General features: G+C 40.3%; 1 protein-coding gene across 14 annotated transcripts in view; it reads right to left on the reverse strand.

The window, feature by feature from the left end:
* Positions 1–16,411, reverse strand: part of PCGF3 (polycomb group ring finger 3) — a 62,973-nt gene that overhangs the window by 21,121 nt on the left and 25,441 nt on the right. For 6 of the 14 annotated variants that reach the window (XM_030004692.1, XM_030004693.1, XM_041120813.1 and 3 more), the window contains 2 exons: positions 8,139–8,181; positions 964–1,081 (listed from right to left, as the gene is read on the reverse strand). In XM_030004692.1, coding sequence (XP_029860552.1) covers positions 964–1,072 — 109 coding nt within the window. In that variant the 5' untranslated portion in view covers positions 1,073–1,081; positions 8,139–8,181. Of the gene's footprint in view, positions 1–963; positions 1,097–2,881; positions 2,976–8,138; positions 8,182–8,848; positions 9,809–9,837; positions 10,665–12,335; positions 12,941–16,411 lie in introns of those variants that run through there. The other 8 variants (XM_030004700.1, XM_041120809.1, XM_041120812.1 and 5 more) reach the window with 7 other exon arrangements.

Raw genomic sequence — 16,411 nt, forward strand, 5'->3', positions numbered from 1 at the left:
TAAAACTGGACAAATGGAAGCTCCTGGGTGACAAGGACATGTTGGTAAATTGCAGGGATTCTGAAGACACCTTTTGGTAAAACCCTGTAATGTAAGGTGTAAAGCCATCAATGTGGCTGCTACAGAGGGTATTTAATGTCACTACAGCAGGCCTTCTGGACTGCATGTTAATTCATTGGCTGATACCTACCTTGGCAAAGGAAACTATGGATCAGAACAGATTCAAGACAGAAAATAGTTTTGGAGTTACCACTTTGGACTAAAAAGGTGCTTCTCAGAAGGAATCTTTCCAAATCTTTAGTTGGAATTGTGCTAATTTGTAAGGTTTCCATCAGAATAATGCAAACCCTAGCACTCCTATATCCCACAATATCAACAAGAAAGATGCTAGGATGGACTTACACCTTCAGTTTTCTGAAAGCCTAAGGCTTTACAAGGTACTAGGGCATACTTCACTGATGTGAAACTAGAAATTCACAAAGCAATGTAACAACAAACAACTACCTCATCACAATACTATGGAACAAAAGCTTATTTCTAGGGTACAATACAATATACTTATTCTTTATCAAGAAACGATGGCTGCTTTCTGGAGAGGAACAGGAGAGCAAGAGACATTTGTAAGGTTCCAGGTGGAGAACATATGCTATGTCAACTGTCAAAGAAAAGAACTAGGCATTCCACATTCCTTTAGCAGGAAGACAGACTGCATTCTTGAATGCACACGTTACCACTAATTGTATATGGCTTCAAGTTTGTGCAGTACAGCTTTAATGTTCTCTTCATTTGCTTTGTTAAAACAGCAAATCATCTGTTAAAAAAAGCAGTGTCTAGTAAAGCATGCATTATTTTGGCTGATGCACAATAGATTTTTTAATTTCAACTAAAAACCACTAAAACATGTTGCACATCAAGTTAAAAAAACCAAACCAATTTCTTTAACTTAATTATACTTCTACTTACAAGTATGTAAGCATTCTGTTACAGTAGTAGCATCAATCAGGTATCCATTGCACAGACGACAGGTTATATGGGCATTAATGTCCCAAAGCTTAATCTTTCTCGTTAGCATCTTTGGTGTCTGCAGAAAAGACATATCATAAAGTAACACAGCTGTAGTGATCAGGTAAAAGTCATTGGGAATAAATGATTAACTAGAATTAACCCTAACAGCTTTAGGCTCTAATACATCGTATATGCGCGTGCACACATACATGCACAATGATAGCATTAACTTTCAAAGGACTTCACAGAAGCGAAACAGTGTAAAACCCACACTATTTTGCAAGTCAAAATTTCAATAGCATAGAAAACAGTTGTTCTAGCATGCTATTAATAAGTTCCTTTACCAACCAGGGGACTTGGGTTTAAGGTGAAACCCGACTATTCTAGTGGTCTAAGTCATCACATTCAGTCTAGTAATGGAGAAAAATTCACAAAAACATGGAGAGAGAAAATCCTCAAAGTGATTTGAGAATGGAAAGCATTTTGATAATTGAAAAGTCAAAATAACTAGGTCTGATTTGGCATAGTAGGTTTAACCACACTTTTAAGTGTTTGCTTGTGCCAGTATGGTTAAGCATAATTTTGAAGCCGTGTCTCAATAATGGAGCTGACCAGTAAACCATCTGAAATCCCATTTTATTTAAACTCAAGTTAAAGAACATTACAGACTGAAATAGTCTCATTGGCAGAGCTGCACTTTGTTGTACTAAGAAACTTGAACTAGAAAGTTTTTCTCTCTTCAGAGCAAGGGATGGCATAGCCATCATTAAAAGGAAGAAAAAGCAGAAATTAAAAATGAAACAGCTCATTTAACATTTTTTGCAGTAACCCTAATTGGTTTTAGAGAAAACACCACACAAAGCCCATGCCTGCACAGACAAACTGTTACCTTTTAAATAGAGCTATATTTTATTTTTCAAAATATATTGTAAAGAAAATTGTACTGTTACCAGAAGTTTACAGCATTCGAGTTCATTAACAGAGCAGGCTGAACTGGCTTACAACCTATTACATTTGGTCCCTGCACTGCAGAAGTCACTGAATTACACTTTGCATTGCAGTGACTTTACTGTCCCTGGCTCACAAATACTAGTTTCCATCTAGCTTAGTTGGGAATACATTTCAGAATTGGAATGGTGACACACGTTCCCCAAATTTCACACAGAAATATCGTAACAAGGTTGTCTGATGTTCAATTTAATTTGTCAGATTCTTTTTCTGTCTTTAATGAAGTGGTACTAGGCAAAAAGAACTATCAAAAGGCAAACTTTCACACTAATCTGAACTACAGCAGCACCAAAAAAGTACTTTATATTCCATAACAACCTATGGAAAAGCACATCCAACAGCCACCCATTAAAATCTGCATTGTCCTGTACAAAAATGACTAGGAAGCCTTCAGTTTTCATGGCTAAGTAGTAAATGACACAAAAATCAAACTTTTTTTTTTAATGGTATTTGAGATTTCTTAATTAAGCTAGTGTCTAGCCATTACAGAAGAATGATAGCACAACTTGGTTTTGCAGTACACAAAATAGGTCAGAATCTATGCTAGGAAACTGAATTAATTCTCTAAATTTTATTTTAGATTTATTTCTACCAACTGAAAACCAGCCACATATTAAACTGTTGGAAGTTAGTACATGAGGTCTCCAGCTAAAGAAGCTACTGCATGAAGTACGTACATTTCTATGGCACAGGGGAAAAGGTATTTAACATGACTCTTTACTAAGAAGAGTTCAGGAGACAGCTTACAACCACCAATTAAATAGAATGTCAGTATATTGGAAAACGTAATTCGTGACAGGCAAAAGAGAAATTAAGCTACGAGGATACTTAAAAAGGCAATATCAATACAACTCTTATCAATACTTGCCTAGGCAGGAAATCAGAAAAAGGTGTTCAGGATCACCACAGACTGAATCCAAGCACTAATAAGGCAGGAGAGCCAAAGATATTACAGTGAAAACTGAAGCAAGAAATTATTTATTTTCTAAAAAAAGCATGACAGTTTTTCCCCACTACAGTAGACAAACACTGTCACTAAAAAAAAAAAAACCTGCAACAAACAAAAAACAGTTCAGATGGGGTGTAATACCATGAGAACAATGAATGAACCATACCATGAAGAAGGTAAAAATACTACAAAATGGTAATAAAGCCCATTGTGCCAGAAAAAAAGGATAGCAAAGATAATACACACTTCACTGACTGAATGGGAAACAAAATCATACACTTCTTGGCAATGGAAAAATACATGTCTTCTAGAATATCCACAGAAAGCCTGTCAAATCAATCATATGAAAATTTTATACATCTTTCAAGAATGACAGAAAAACCCTCTCATTAGATGTTTAAAGAAAAGAAACTGGGAACTATTGGAAGCAGCAGCAGAATGGGAACAGGTTTTTCCAGGGCATTAGACACCTGTTTCAAAACAAGACAAAACCTACAGGAGAAGATTTCTCCAGAAGGCCTGGCCCACACTGCTATCTTGCAGCTGCTAAAGCAAGAGAATGGTCTCTTCTCTGCGTATGCAGAGGCCCAGACAGAGAGCTTCAATACAGCTTGCATTTCAATAATCAATGCAACTTTTAAGGTCTGTAAGCAGTCTGTCAGTGTCAGACTCCACTTTAGCCTGCATCTTGTGCAATTGAGACCTGTGTCCTCTAGTCTCAGGAAAAACAAGAAAATTGGAAAGCCTCTCATTTTTCAAAACAGTTAACCTGTAACAACAGGAAGCCTCATTAAATATGTTAAAAAAACAAAACAAAACAAAAACCACCAGACCAGTTCATCTCTATTTAGAATGGAAGGGAGGAGCTAGCAACAAAATGGCATATTACCAAGATGTCAGTTCAGTTAGACAACATATTTAAAGACTCAGACTTTGAAGACAATTTGAATTGCTTCCCAGAGGGGGAAAAAAAAATTATTAGCAAAACTACTGATATATATAAAGAAGAAATAGAAGGACTAACGTTACAGCCTCACATAAGAAATTAAATTCATTAATAACAGCAACAAATTAAAAATGTAAAGTAATTCCACATTCATCACCTCTCTGTTCTGTATCACTTCAGAGAGAAATAAATAACATAATTGCAAATGTTACCATCAACCACTTTTTTATCCTTATTAATGTATTTGAAAAGGATGCACAGTCATACTACAAAATACCAAGCTAAGCTACCATTCACAACACTTAGGAAGAAACTCTCCATGCGGGTAGGTGGCTAATACAGGATGTCTTCCATGTTCCTATCTGGAATATGTAAACAACTATCAACTCAGAAGTGGTACTAGTCTATTTGAACCACACATCAGGTGTTGGGAAGGAGTCCCAACACTCCCATATTCCTACAGCCTACTGTCAAACAAAAGTTAAAAGTCAATTTCATCATACAAGACAGCCAAGTTCTTATCACCCCAACAAAAACCGCACCAAACATAGTTTTCAAATAACCATATATACGCTGAAGTACACTGCTATAGGGGAAAAAATATAGATTAGATCTGAAGGTTATAAGCAAACAAAGTACAAAGAATTTCCAAGACATTAATGCTGACAAGCATATTATAAGTAAATCCCCAAGCCCTATTTCTATATCATTTTAACTCCACCTTACTTATTATAAGGCTACACGTTATTTCAACATTACAAGTACAGTAATGAATTAAAAATCTATTTATTAAAAATTTAAGATTGTACATCACTCTAATCAACTTGCAAATTTCAGTTGAAATATTATTTGAGTTTATCAACCAAGCAACTGAAAACCTAGTGGTTTTTTTTTTTTTTAACTGCTAGGCTTCCATGAAAGCAAGATGACATCTATCTTGAGAAAATCTCAGTATCCTTCAGAAGCCTCAGCATCTGTTTTTACTATTTAGGTAGCACCCTCAAAGAGCTACTTTTACCATATTAACATGTAGTAACATAAAGAAAGGAGGAAAAGCGTGTTTACCAGCTGCTGGATTTCTCTGAACAATTCTGAATTAAGTGACATCCTTCTGCTTAGACTACTGACAAGTTGCTGCACATGCAATTAATCCATGTTAGTAATCTCATAAAAATTGGAACTAAACAGCAAGACTACACAATGTCCAAAACATGAAGTTTGACTAAGAACTTCCAAGATTAGCCAGCTTGGTTTAACCAACCTACTTTTCTCTTTTCTAGGCAAACCCAGGTTTCCCTTTAATACTGTCCATTTGAAAAAAGGAATGAGATTTTCCCAAATCTGAACTCCAGGTGGTATCTTTCACAAATCTCGTCTTCCCATCTCTTAAGCAGTGATACATTGAAAAGAAAGCTAAAAGTGAATTCAGAAACTTCCAAAACAAGTAATCTAACCTTAAAAAGAAAACCAAGAGTCCAAAACCATCTCTGAATACACATTCCCAAGTGAGCTTCCAGCTTAAGAGCACAGAAATGTTCAGACAACTGGATAAAGCACTGAGCAACCTGGTCTGACCTCATAGCTTACTCTGATTTGAGCAGTTGGATTACATGATTGCCTGATGTCTTTTCCAACCTGAATTATCTTATGAACTTACTACACTATTACACTACCTTTGACTACCCATGTGATAGACAAGCTGAATTTCTTAGTGTTTGACCACTCTCAAGCTGCTCATTGAGTACTTCAAGCAACAGTCATAATTACATAGACAACAACTCAATGAAGTTAGCATGAACTCAACATCTAAAATTGGTTGCTTTAAAAAGAAAACTGGCAGAATGAGGTTGAGGTTAGTCACACACACCAGCCTGAAGTAATAATAGGAGGGGACGATAAGTTTACTTTTCCAAAGCACCAGCTAGGCTGATGCCTTCTTGCATAAAATTTCAAAAATCAAAACAAAACAAAAACATATCTCCAAATTAAGCTTCTTTGTTACAGAGACTTTATAAACTCACTAGACTGCACAGGAGTTAGTATGAAAAGCAAACCTCTACAATAAACTCAGACTATTTGAATTGCCTTATTTTGTAATGTGACCAATCGGTCACTGGGTAGAAGTCGCATGCTTAGAGCTTCTGAATCTTTGACAGGATCGCAGCCAAGTTCAGAAGCAGAAGTCTCAAAGAAAGTTATCATCCTATATAAAAGCAGGCAACTTCAGACAGACCAGAAACTGGACATTTACAATGTCGTTTTCTGAATCCAATAGCCCCTTTTTCACAGTTGAACACTGCAAACCTTCAGCTCCCATCAAATCCCTATGGCATTAGCAGACAACAGAAATATCCTACCTTAATTCAGTTTTGAGAAAGCCAAAGCCAAGCAAGGCAAATCTGTATGATACAGTGATTCATTAGCTCTTCTACACAAAGTTACCCGCTTAAATACTAACCTACTACAGCAAGCAATCTCAAATAAACTGTAAGAACTGTAGATAACTTTCTGAGATTCTCAATCCACTGAACGAACAGTGACATTTGATAAAAAAAATTAGAGCTTCTCACACTTTACCTAGCCAACAAGTGAACACCAGAGCCGAAGCAGGATCCCTTTCCCTGAAAACCATGTTGCTGGAATAGGAAGAAGTTACTCTTAACTCCTCAGTTCTGTTATCACAGAACACTTCTCAAATATAGATGCTTTTTTTGAAAAAAAAACCCAACACACAACAAAACACACCAGCCTGAACTTCACATGTTTTTACAGGAAATGTAAAACACAAAAAAGTGGCCCCTCAGCAGGTTACATAGATTCATAGGATAATGTAGATTGGAAGTAACCTCCAAACTGCTCTAATCCAACCTTGCACTCAAAGTAGGCCTACTTAAACTGAGTTGCTGTGGGCCCATTCCTGCTCCATTCAGAAAACCTTCAAGAATGGAGATTCCACAGCCTCTCTAAGCAACCTGTTCCAGGGTCTGACCACCCTCACTGGCAAAAAGTGCTCCTACTGTCTCATAGGAATGTCCTGTGTTGCAACTTGAGTGCAATGCCTCTCATCCTACAAGTGTGCACCTCCAGGAATAGTATAGTACAGCACCAGCTTCTTGAAGTCTGTCCACAAGTGTGTTGAAAATAGCAATCTCTTCCCTTATTCTTAGCATCATTTTCTTTAGGACCTTTGTAAACACAGCATAAGAACCAGCAACATCCAAATCTCAGTCAATAGCTGAAAAGCCACTTTTAACCCAAGTTGTTAGTACTTCACACTGGGAATAATTTTTGAGTCAGAACAAAACAAATCAGCACTGTACTGCTTTAGAGAAACAGGAAACCTTCTAAAGTTTTGGAGACCTGAAACATGCCTAAAAAGAAATAAGAGGTCCTGTTTAAAAAAAAAAATTTAAAGAACAAGAGCCCTGAAAAGACTGGGTTAGACCAATCTTTCTCTTGGACAAACAAAGCCTACTTTCCTAACATCTGCCATTTATGAGTCCTGAAATGGATGTGAGACATAATAGAAGAGCTCTCCAATTCAATTTTGAAGAGTCTGTTTTCCTAACAGCTGTAAAGCAATGAATCATTCAGAAACAACATACCAACAATGGAGAGAGAAGAGGCAGTCCCTTTAAGTGCTGGAATGTGAAACCCCAAACACATAAAATGTTCCACACATCCAGCTAATACGCAAAGATGATCACTTGCACAAAGATCAGTATTTCTTCATCTTGGTTCCAACTGACATTATTTTATACCACACTGTTGGCACAGTGTCAGCCTCTCACTGCCTGGTAAGTCTTACACCACACCAGGAGGAAGCGAGTGAAGACAATTACAGAGGCCTCCGGACTATATTCCCAATTAAAAAAACCCAAGCAAACAAACAAAACCACACACACAGAGTCAGGAGAGGTTGGCAGGGGATATGCACAAAACAACTGGTTTTGTTCATGCTATACTTCATCCACTAAGGCAGCGTTCTATTAAGATGATCAAGCAAAAAGGTAAGCAGTGTATTACAGATCTCTCTACTAAAACTGTGTCACCAACAAGACAAGCCTGAATGTCTCTGTACAAGCTTTCACCTTTCAGAGAGATTTCAGCACTGAAAACTATTAGTCATGCAAGCTTACAGAGAGGATCAGCAGAGGGACTCCTTAGAAGTATGGCCTTATCATTTATATATATACTAATCAGGAATATTTTGGCCTACATGAGGCATACCTCTTAAAACAGCGTTTCTTTTCAGAGTCTGCCATCCAGAGACCTGAAAAGACAGAAAAATAGTCTGAAAGTTAACATCCAAAATTCCTCAAAATGCAGCTGCCACAAAGAAATACTTAGCTCCCTAAATTCACCTAACAGTATCTAAGTATCTATATTAATTTAAGATAACAGCGGGGCAGGCACTTCTGAGTAAGAAAAAGAAAGAGTGAAAAGACTGCCAGAATTAGATCCTTGGGGGAAAAAAAGAAAGGGGGGGGGGGGGGGGGGAGAGATGTAATACAGTCTCCTATGAAAGGACACAAATAGACAAGGAAGATTACTCAAAAAATTCAAGTAGTCCTCTCACGATGCGATGGCAAAATGAAAAGAAATTCATTATCTTCACAAATGACAGGGAAAATAACCAAATAAATAAGCAGAAACCTTGAACCACAACCTATGGACTAGATAGTGATCAGTCTGTAAGAAAAGATAAGATTTGGGATTGCCGATCCACAGCCAGATGACTATTTTTCTCAGTTTGCAAGCTATATTTGCAAGTAATCTGCTCTTTGTAGTTTAAGTTTCCAAAAATACTTTCAAGGAAATAATTCATATTTCCAGAATCCCTAGATATTTTCCAAAATAAAATTATACCAAAAAAAAAAAAAAAAAAACCCAAACCAAAAAAAAAAAAACCCACCAAACCAAAACCCCCTTTGCATCACCTTTAGCCAAAGGATAATCTCACATGAATAGATTAGCTTGACAAAAGGCAGCAATTTTTCTTATTAAGTTGATTAACACAGGAAATACTCAGATGTTACAGAGATGGGTAAAGAGTACTACGACTTCCGTCTTCTTGCTCCAAAAAAATCAAAGGCATAGCCTGTAGTTACTGACTTTACTCTTATAGTGCTAAGGGAATTATAAATACAATGATACAACAAGATATTAATGATAGCACTAGGCAAGAACCTCAGTACAATGCAAATAAAGATGAACTTCTTAGGACTGCATTCAGAGAAATAATTACTACTAACTGAAAGCAATGCAGTTGCATGAGATGCTGTTTTGTTGGAACCCACAAAAAAAGTCCTCACTAAGGATGGAAAGCCCCTCATATGGACAGGACAAGAAACTCCAGAAAGCATTTGCCACAAAAAAGATCTATTTCTGCAGCAAAATGTGGAGAACAGAGCAGTCAATGACACTGCTTCTGAAGAAACCAAGTCAGAGGCTTATCACCATTGCAAGAGCACATCAGAACATAAACTTCTGAGTAACAGTCTTTCAATAGGAATTGTCATGCATCTTCCCTCACTGCTACTGAAGAGAACAAGCTAACATTTTGGTTCAGCTGGAAGAAGTGGCACTCAACTTGTGAGGAAAAAGCCAACAACCAAGTTGGTCCTAAATCACCACCATATTCTTCATGTTCTGGTTACAGGAAGATAGTGATGCACTATAAAATCTAAAGACAAGGAAATTCAGTTCATTTTTATATCTAGACAGTTGTTGGAGACCGGGCAAGTAGACCACTCTACTGATCCTGCACACTAACAAGTCCAAAGCGAGTACCAATATTCCTAAATGGATTTTCTTCAAAGGACTGTTCAACTGCTATGACTGCTCTTGGTAACTTGACAGGTTAACAAACTGTAACTCTGGTTTGTACCACCCAGCTTTGTAAAGCAAAACAGGAAGTTACTCTTACCAGGTACAAATCCAGAACTGAAGAGAATGCCTGAAAGATTTACAAACCATTACAACCTTGCTCTATTTTAAAAGGATAACCACATAAATTTTTCTTTTGCTGGAATATAGCATAATAATATTAATTAAAAAGCAGAAGTATAGTGGTCACAGTGGAGAGAGCCTGAGAAAAAAAGTTCTATGTGGCAAATGCTAGTGATTTTGCTGAATAATTACTGAAAGGTACTAAGGTCATACAGCACTGAAAGCTGAATGACAACAGTAATAGAAGCAGCAGGTATACCTCAATTCACAAGGACAGTGTCATTAAAGGGAAAGTCACAGCTCTAAAGACAAAACATTACACAATGGAACTTTGCTCAAACCCAAAACTTAGTGTAAGAAAGAAAATTTTCAAATCTGATGCTTATGATGGCCTGGCTTATGCCAAGCATAGGCCTCACATGCTTTTCTTCGTAGCTGCATGTGGATGAAACCCAGTAGACAAACCTAGGTCTACAGCTAGTTAAATTAAACTGTAGAAAAAAAGACAGTCCTTGCTATGGCAGCCAGTTTAATTATTCTCAAAGACATCAAATAAATATTGATAAATTAACTATTTAAATATTAATTTAAACATTAATATTAAATTCTTAAATACCATTAAGTATTTTCAATTTTAATAGCTGTTTCCATCTAATTCCACAATCTACATTAGCTGAACAGGCCTGCAAACACCTCATTCCATCAAGATAGGATCCAAAAAAGGCTCCTAACATAGTGAACATAACCATGTAACTAGAGTACTAATGCCTGGTTAAAGGGAAGTCTCATTCACGCTTTCAGCACGATGCAACTGAAGGCAGTTTTGCATGGTCACGAGGTCAGAGATTAAGAAGAAATACAAGCACAGAATTGTGCCTCTTCAACTAGCTGGATTAAAACATAAAAATAGCCTGTTATTGTAGCCAATTGCAATAGAAAGATATAAATTGTTAATGGCTGAACAGACAGACCTCTGCTCCATAAGGAAATTCATTTAGCAGTAACTTATTAGAATAATATCATGCTGACCTGCAACAAATCAAAAGAATTATGGCAAAGTGAAACAAATTTAAAAAACCCACCAACATAGTATTAAGTACCTTGCACTTCTGCAAATCTTTCCATCACAAGGCAAGATATTTGAGTGTCAGAAATTTATTTCAAGACAACTGAAGAAGTAGTTGTAGTCCTACTTTCATTGCTAACAAGGTCAATAGAGCCTATACAGTACAGAACGATGAAGACATTACCTCAGGTAAATAACTTAAGATGCAGAACACATTTTTAAGAGATGGAAGGATAAAGAAAACAGTATTTGTGTTTGCTTTAGCTTCAAATATCAAAGTTGTTTATTTCAAATGTTGTCAGGTTTATGTTGTTGAATTTTTACTTTCAAATTTAATGTATCATCTACTTAAAAAAAGAGAACAGTAACATACTAGCAGTAAGAAGGTTGTGCTGGGTTTAGCAAAATGCAATAACAAAATAAAATTCTTCTTCCAGATTGAGCTTTCAAATATTGTAAACTTCAACAAAATTCTTTATGTTGTGTTTGCAAAGCACTATTTAGTAAAATAAACTACTAAACCCAAACCATTTTGTTGAGCAGAAAAAAATATGGCTAAAGATTTAAATTTGCTTTAGCAAGCCAAGTTATGGTTAACAGCCCATGTGCAGGCTTTTATGACTTACTTCAACCACATAATTATATGGCAAGGCAGCAAATGTATCCATGTACTCTTTTTAGTACCATGCCAGAAACTTCCCACACCTCAGTGGAACTCCTCACAAATCGTTTTTCCCATTTGTGGGAATGTACTAACACCACCAGATGGCACCAGTGCCCTAACTTCAATAAAGCGGGTATACATCTTAATAACACAGAAAAAGGACACACTCCCCCCACCCAAACAGAAGAAGAAATTAAAAACAGCCTTTACACATTTGTTGTCTCTGTCTTCTTAAAACAAAGATCTACTGAGCACAAACACACCATGCAGTTAATTTGAATCAGTACATAGTATTTTGACATCATTGTGAAATCAGAACTACCCCCAGAATACAGAGAGCAGCATGCTTCCTGATGCATTTGTTTGGGGGGGGCTGTTATTTTAGGTTTACCTTCTGTTGAGTGAAATACTGCATTTCAGTTCTGTGCACGTTTCATGGGTGTGCTGAGCAATTTGCAGAGATCACATCACATATGAACTAAACAACAGGTCAGGTTTCTCCAGTTCCAGTGGAAATTAGGGTATTAATTTTTCATCATCTCAGAAAAAATAGAGATGGCCTGCAAGAATAGTACGCTACTTCCTTCACTTTTCTGAGTATTTGCCTCATTGTTACATGGCTAAAACACTACTAAAAACTAATACACAATTGGTCCCAAAGAAGGATTTTAAATCATCTAATATTACTTACAGCAATGAGTGCCATCCTCTATTAACAATACTCTTGCAAGGAAAGCCACTTTACCTTTCAGCCTACTTACAGGATTTGTTCTTCTCCTCTGAAAAGATTCAAGAGTGATGATTGATTTCTCTACTGGTGAACATGGTGGAGGTGAAAGGCAGAGCACCAAAGGAGACTTAAGGGAAAATCAGGCTGCACCTGGCAGCCCAAGAGGCAATGCTGCAGCACCTCCTAGCCCCCAGATACAACTAGTAGTGAAGCTGAGCCCGTATTTCCAGTAGGCACACACACACAGAGCACACATATACAACACAGCCAGTGACAACAGATCAACCAAGACAGACACAAACAGCACACACATGAACACAAACAGCACCAACAGCCTCACCCTGCTCCCCTCTCTGCCTGAGCAGAATGGAGGTCCTCTAGTGAGAATACATACACATAGGTGCAAGGTGGATGCACCCAGCAGCTGGACTCAGACCCCCAGTCTGCCCAGTAGCTGTCCCCTGGACCCCAGTCTCCACAATTGCTGTCACCTGGACATACATGCCTGAGGCCACCGCCCCACTCCAGTTGCTGCTATAGACTGCCTGGGGTCTGGTTGTTGGTACACACGTGCACACACATGCACACACAGAGCTTGCTGGGACTCTCCCGCTTCCCCAGTAGTTCCCCCCACTCTACCCCCACCATGGCCTCACACCCTCAGAGACACACAGGCACACACACACACAGATGGCTGAGACTCACTCCACTGGCCTCCCAGTAGCCAGTCCCCTGTGGTCTTGCCCTTAGAGCCTCACATTCACCAGGACTCCCACCCTTAGAGATCCCCAGGTCCTACAGTGTCCATGGCAGCCAGCCGGACTCACCTGGTCACTCCAACAGCCAGCTCCTCCTCCAGCCTCCCCACTAGAGAGGCACACACACCTGGCCACTTCACCTACATGCAGGCTAGCCTGGCTTGTTCTTCACTAATGCTCACTCACTCACTGTAATTACTGGCACTAGGGACACACAGACTTCTGACCCCTGGTCCTACCCCAGCACCTGGCACTTGGTTTCACTCACTCCAGTCTCTCCAGCTGCTGGCAGTCAGGCACACATTGCCTCTGTCCTGCAGTCCCACTCCAGCTGCAATACCCACACCCTCACTTGCTCCAGTTCCTGGCACGATGGACGCAGGGGCCTCAGTGACCTAAGGTCCCACTCCTGTTGCTGGCACTTAAGTCCACTCATGCCAGTGCCTCCAGTTGCTGGCACCCCGGGACCTCCGACCTGTGGTCTGACTTGCAGCTGCTGACACTCGGGCCCCACAGACACACAAGCACACTGAACACCCCCCACCCAGGAAGGAGTTAGAAAGGATTTTGAGAAGGTAAGAGAGATTGCACTGAGCAGACACAGGGCATGGCCAGACACATGTACTAACCAGCCAACTACTTACACATGCCTGGTCTTCTAAATCCCCTTGCCCCTCTGTTTTCCTGTGTTTGTTCCTCCCCAAATCACCTAAATGCCTCTCTACCCCTGCCTTTGGCTCCTCCACAAAACATCCCCCAAGTCCTTGCAATCCCAAAATGCTCTTCCCCTGCACACTGGGTATGTCCCATACCTCTGGCAGTAACACCTCCACCCCCCAGTCCAAAAGGCACTCAGGCATTGGCTCATGGTCATGGATGTCATGTCTGGACAATGGGGCTGATGGCTTTCCAGGGACAGCAGCCCTGGTTAGGTTACACACCTGATGGGGTGTGCCCTCCTCTGAGTCCTCAGTTTGGGTTCCCTGCCTGCCATTGTGCCCCTGTGCTCCTCTGGGCTTGTGGAGGTGGGCCTTTGAAAAGCTGATGGCTCCTGCAAGTAGTTAGGCAGGGTATGATTATCCCATCTCTCCTACCATTGCCTCTTTGCACTCCTTTGTGGGTGTGCAGATGAGCTTTACCAAGTAACCTGATAGGTGTCTCCAATCATGTTCACCGAAGCATGTTCCAACTAAACTGGAGAGAGATGGGTTTGAGGGATGGACTGTTAGATGGATAAAGAATTGGCTGGATGGCCACCTCTGAAGAGTTACAGTCAATGGCTCAATGTCCACGTGGAAGCCAGTAATGAGTGGTGTCCCCCAAGGGTCTGTATTGGGACCAGTACTATTTGGTGTGTGTCGCATCCCAAGGTTGGCATGACTCAGGTTTGTGGATTTCCTTTGTCAGAAATGAGATGAAATGACACCAGGGGAGTTCAACAACAATCAACATTTATTCAACCAAGCTAACCTTGCCCAAGTACAAGTGAACTTATCAATATGAACTTTGCATCATGTCATTAAGCCACTATTTGAAAGGAGAAGGGAGGTATAGAAAAAGAAATGGAAAAAAGAGCATGAAAATATGTAGAAGAAAATGAGAGCCCTCCCATTGAGACACGAGGTTCGGAGTGGACCCCCTTGCCTTCCAGACTTCTTCTCAAAGAAGAGCCCAGAGAAGGCTAGATCCACTCCTAGTCCCAGACTCGGTCAACGGTTTTATGTTTAAAAGGATGAGGTGTAGGGACTGTTGGGGGGAGAGAGGGGGGAGCGGGCTGTGGAGAAAGAGAGAGGGAGGAAGAAAAAGAGAAGAAAAGGATTTCACCAGTCCTGGGTCCAGTGTTGGTCCAGCCAGCCTAGCGGTCTAGTTCCAGAGGGCAGACTAAGACCTCCTCCTACCTTCTTTTATACCTAAAGGGTCCACCCCTGTAGGTGGGGATTTGCCATCATTGGGCAAGTGCAGTGTGAGCTCAGGAACGTTCCAGAAATGAGTCGGTGGTCTCGCCATGTGCAGTTCACATTGCTGGGATTCTCTGGAAAGGGGTTGGTGGGCTTGGGGGGCATAATCAGGGAGTTGCTTCTCCCTCCCTGCAGGTATGACCACTGTCTGACCTTTCCTTCTCATGGTTGCTTAAGATAAGGAAGTGTGGCTTTGGAGAAGCGCAGTCCCACCCCCCATGGGGCCTTCTCCTCCAGCCACATTTTCCTGTTCACACAACTCCTGCACTTTTACAGAGGCCATCTTCTCCACCAAAGTTCTTTAACAAATGTTTGAGACATTGGCTACAATTTGCTAGACCATCACAGTATCTTCATCACTGACATAGTGGGATTGAGTGCACTCTCATCAAGTTTGTGGATGACACCAAGATGAGTGGTGTAGTTGATAAGCTTGACAGAAGGGATGTCATCCAGAGGGACCTTGATAGGTTTGAGGAGTGGACCAATGTGAACCTCATGAAGTTCAACAAGGCCAAGTGCAAGGTCCTGCACCTAGGTCAGGGAAATCCCCCGTATCAATCCAGGCTGAGGGGTGAAGGGATTGAGAGAAACCCAGGAAAGAAGGACTTGGTGATACTGATGAGAAGAAAATTGGACATGAGCTGGCAATGCGTGCTTGCAGCCCAGAAAGCCTACTGTATCCTGGGCTGCATAAAAAGAAGCATGGCCAGCAAATCAAAGGAGGTGATTCTCCCCATCTACTTCACTCTCATGACACCCCACCCTAAGTAATGCGTAAATTCGTAGAGTACAGCTCTGTGTCCCCCAGTACAAGAAAGACATGGACCTGTTAGAGCAGGTCCAGATAAGGGCCACAAAAATTATCAGAGGGATGAAACACCTCTCCTATAAGCAAGGGCTGAGAGAGTTGGGGTTGTTCAGCCTGGAGAAGCAACTTCTCTGGGGAAACCTTATTGTGGCCTTTCAATATTGAAAGGGGGCTTATGAGAAAGATGGAGAGAGACTTGTTACCGGGGCCTGCAGTGACAGGACAAAAGGCAACGGTTTTAAACTGAAGGAGGGTAGCTTTAGATTGGATATAAGGAAGATAGTTTTACAAGGGTGGTGAGACACTGGAACAGGCTGCCCAGAGAAGCTGTGGATGCCCCATCCCTGGAATTGTCCAGGGTCAGGGGCTTTGAGCAACCTGATCTAGTGAAAGATGTCACTGCCCATAGCAGGGGGGTTGGACTAGATGATCTTTGAAGGTCCCTTCCAACCCAAACCATTCTATGGTTCTATGACTCTAAGCAAAGTAAGTGTAAGCTGTTCTTCTGCCCTGCAAAAGGGAAATACTTAATCAGAGGGTGCAGAACACAGGATGGACACTGAC

The sequence above is a fragment of the Aquila chrysaetos genome, chromosome Z (assembly GCF_900496995.4).
Source record: "Aquila chrysaetos chrysaetos chromosome Z, bAquChr1.4, whole genome shotgun sequence".
Taxonomy (NCBI): domain Eukaryota; kingdom Metazoa; phylum Chordata; class Aves; order Accipitriformes; family Accipitridae; genus Aquila; species Aquila chrysaetos.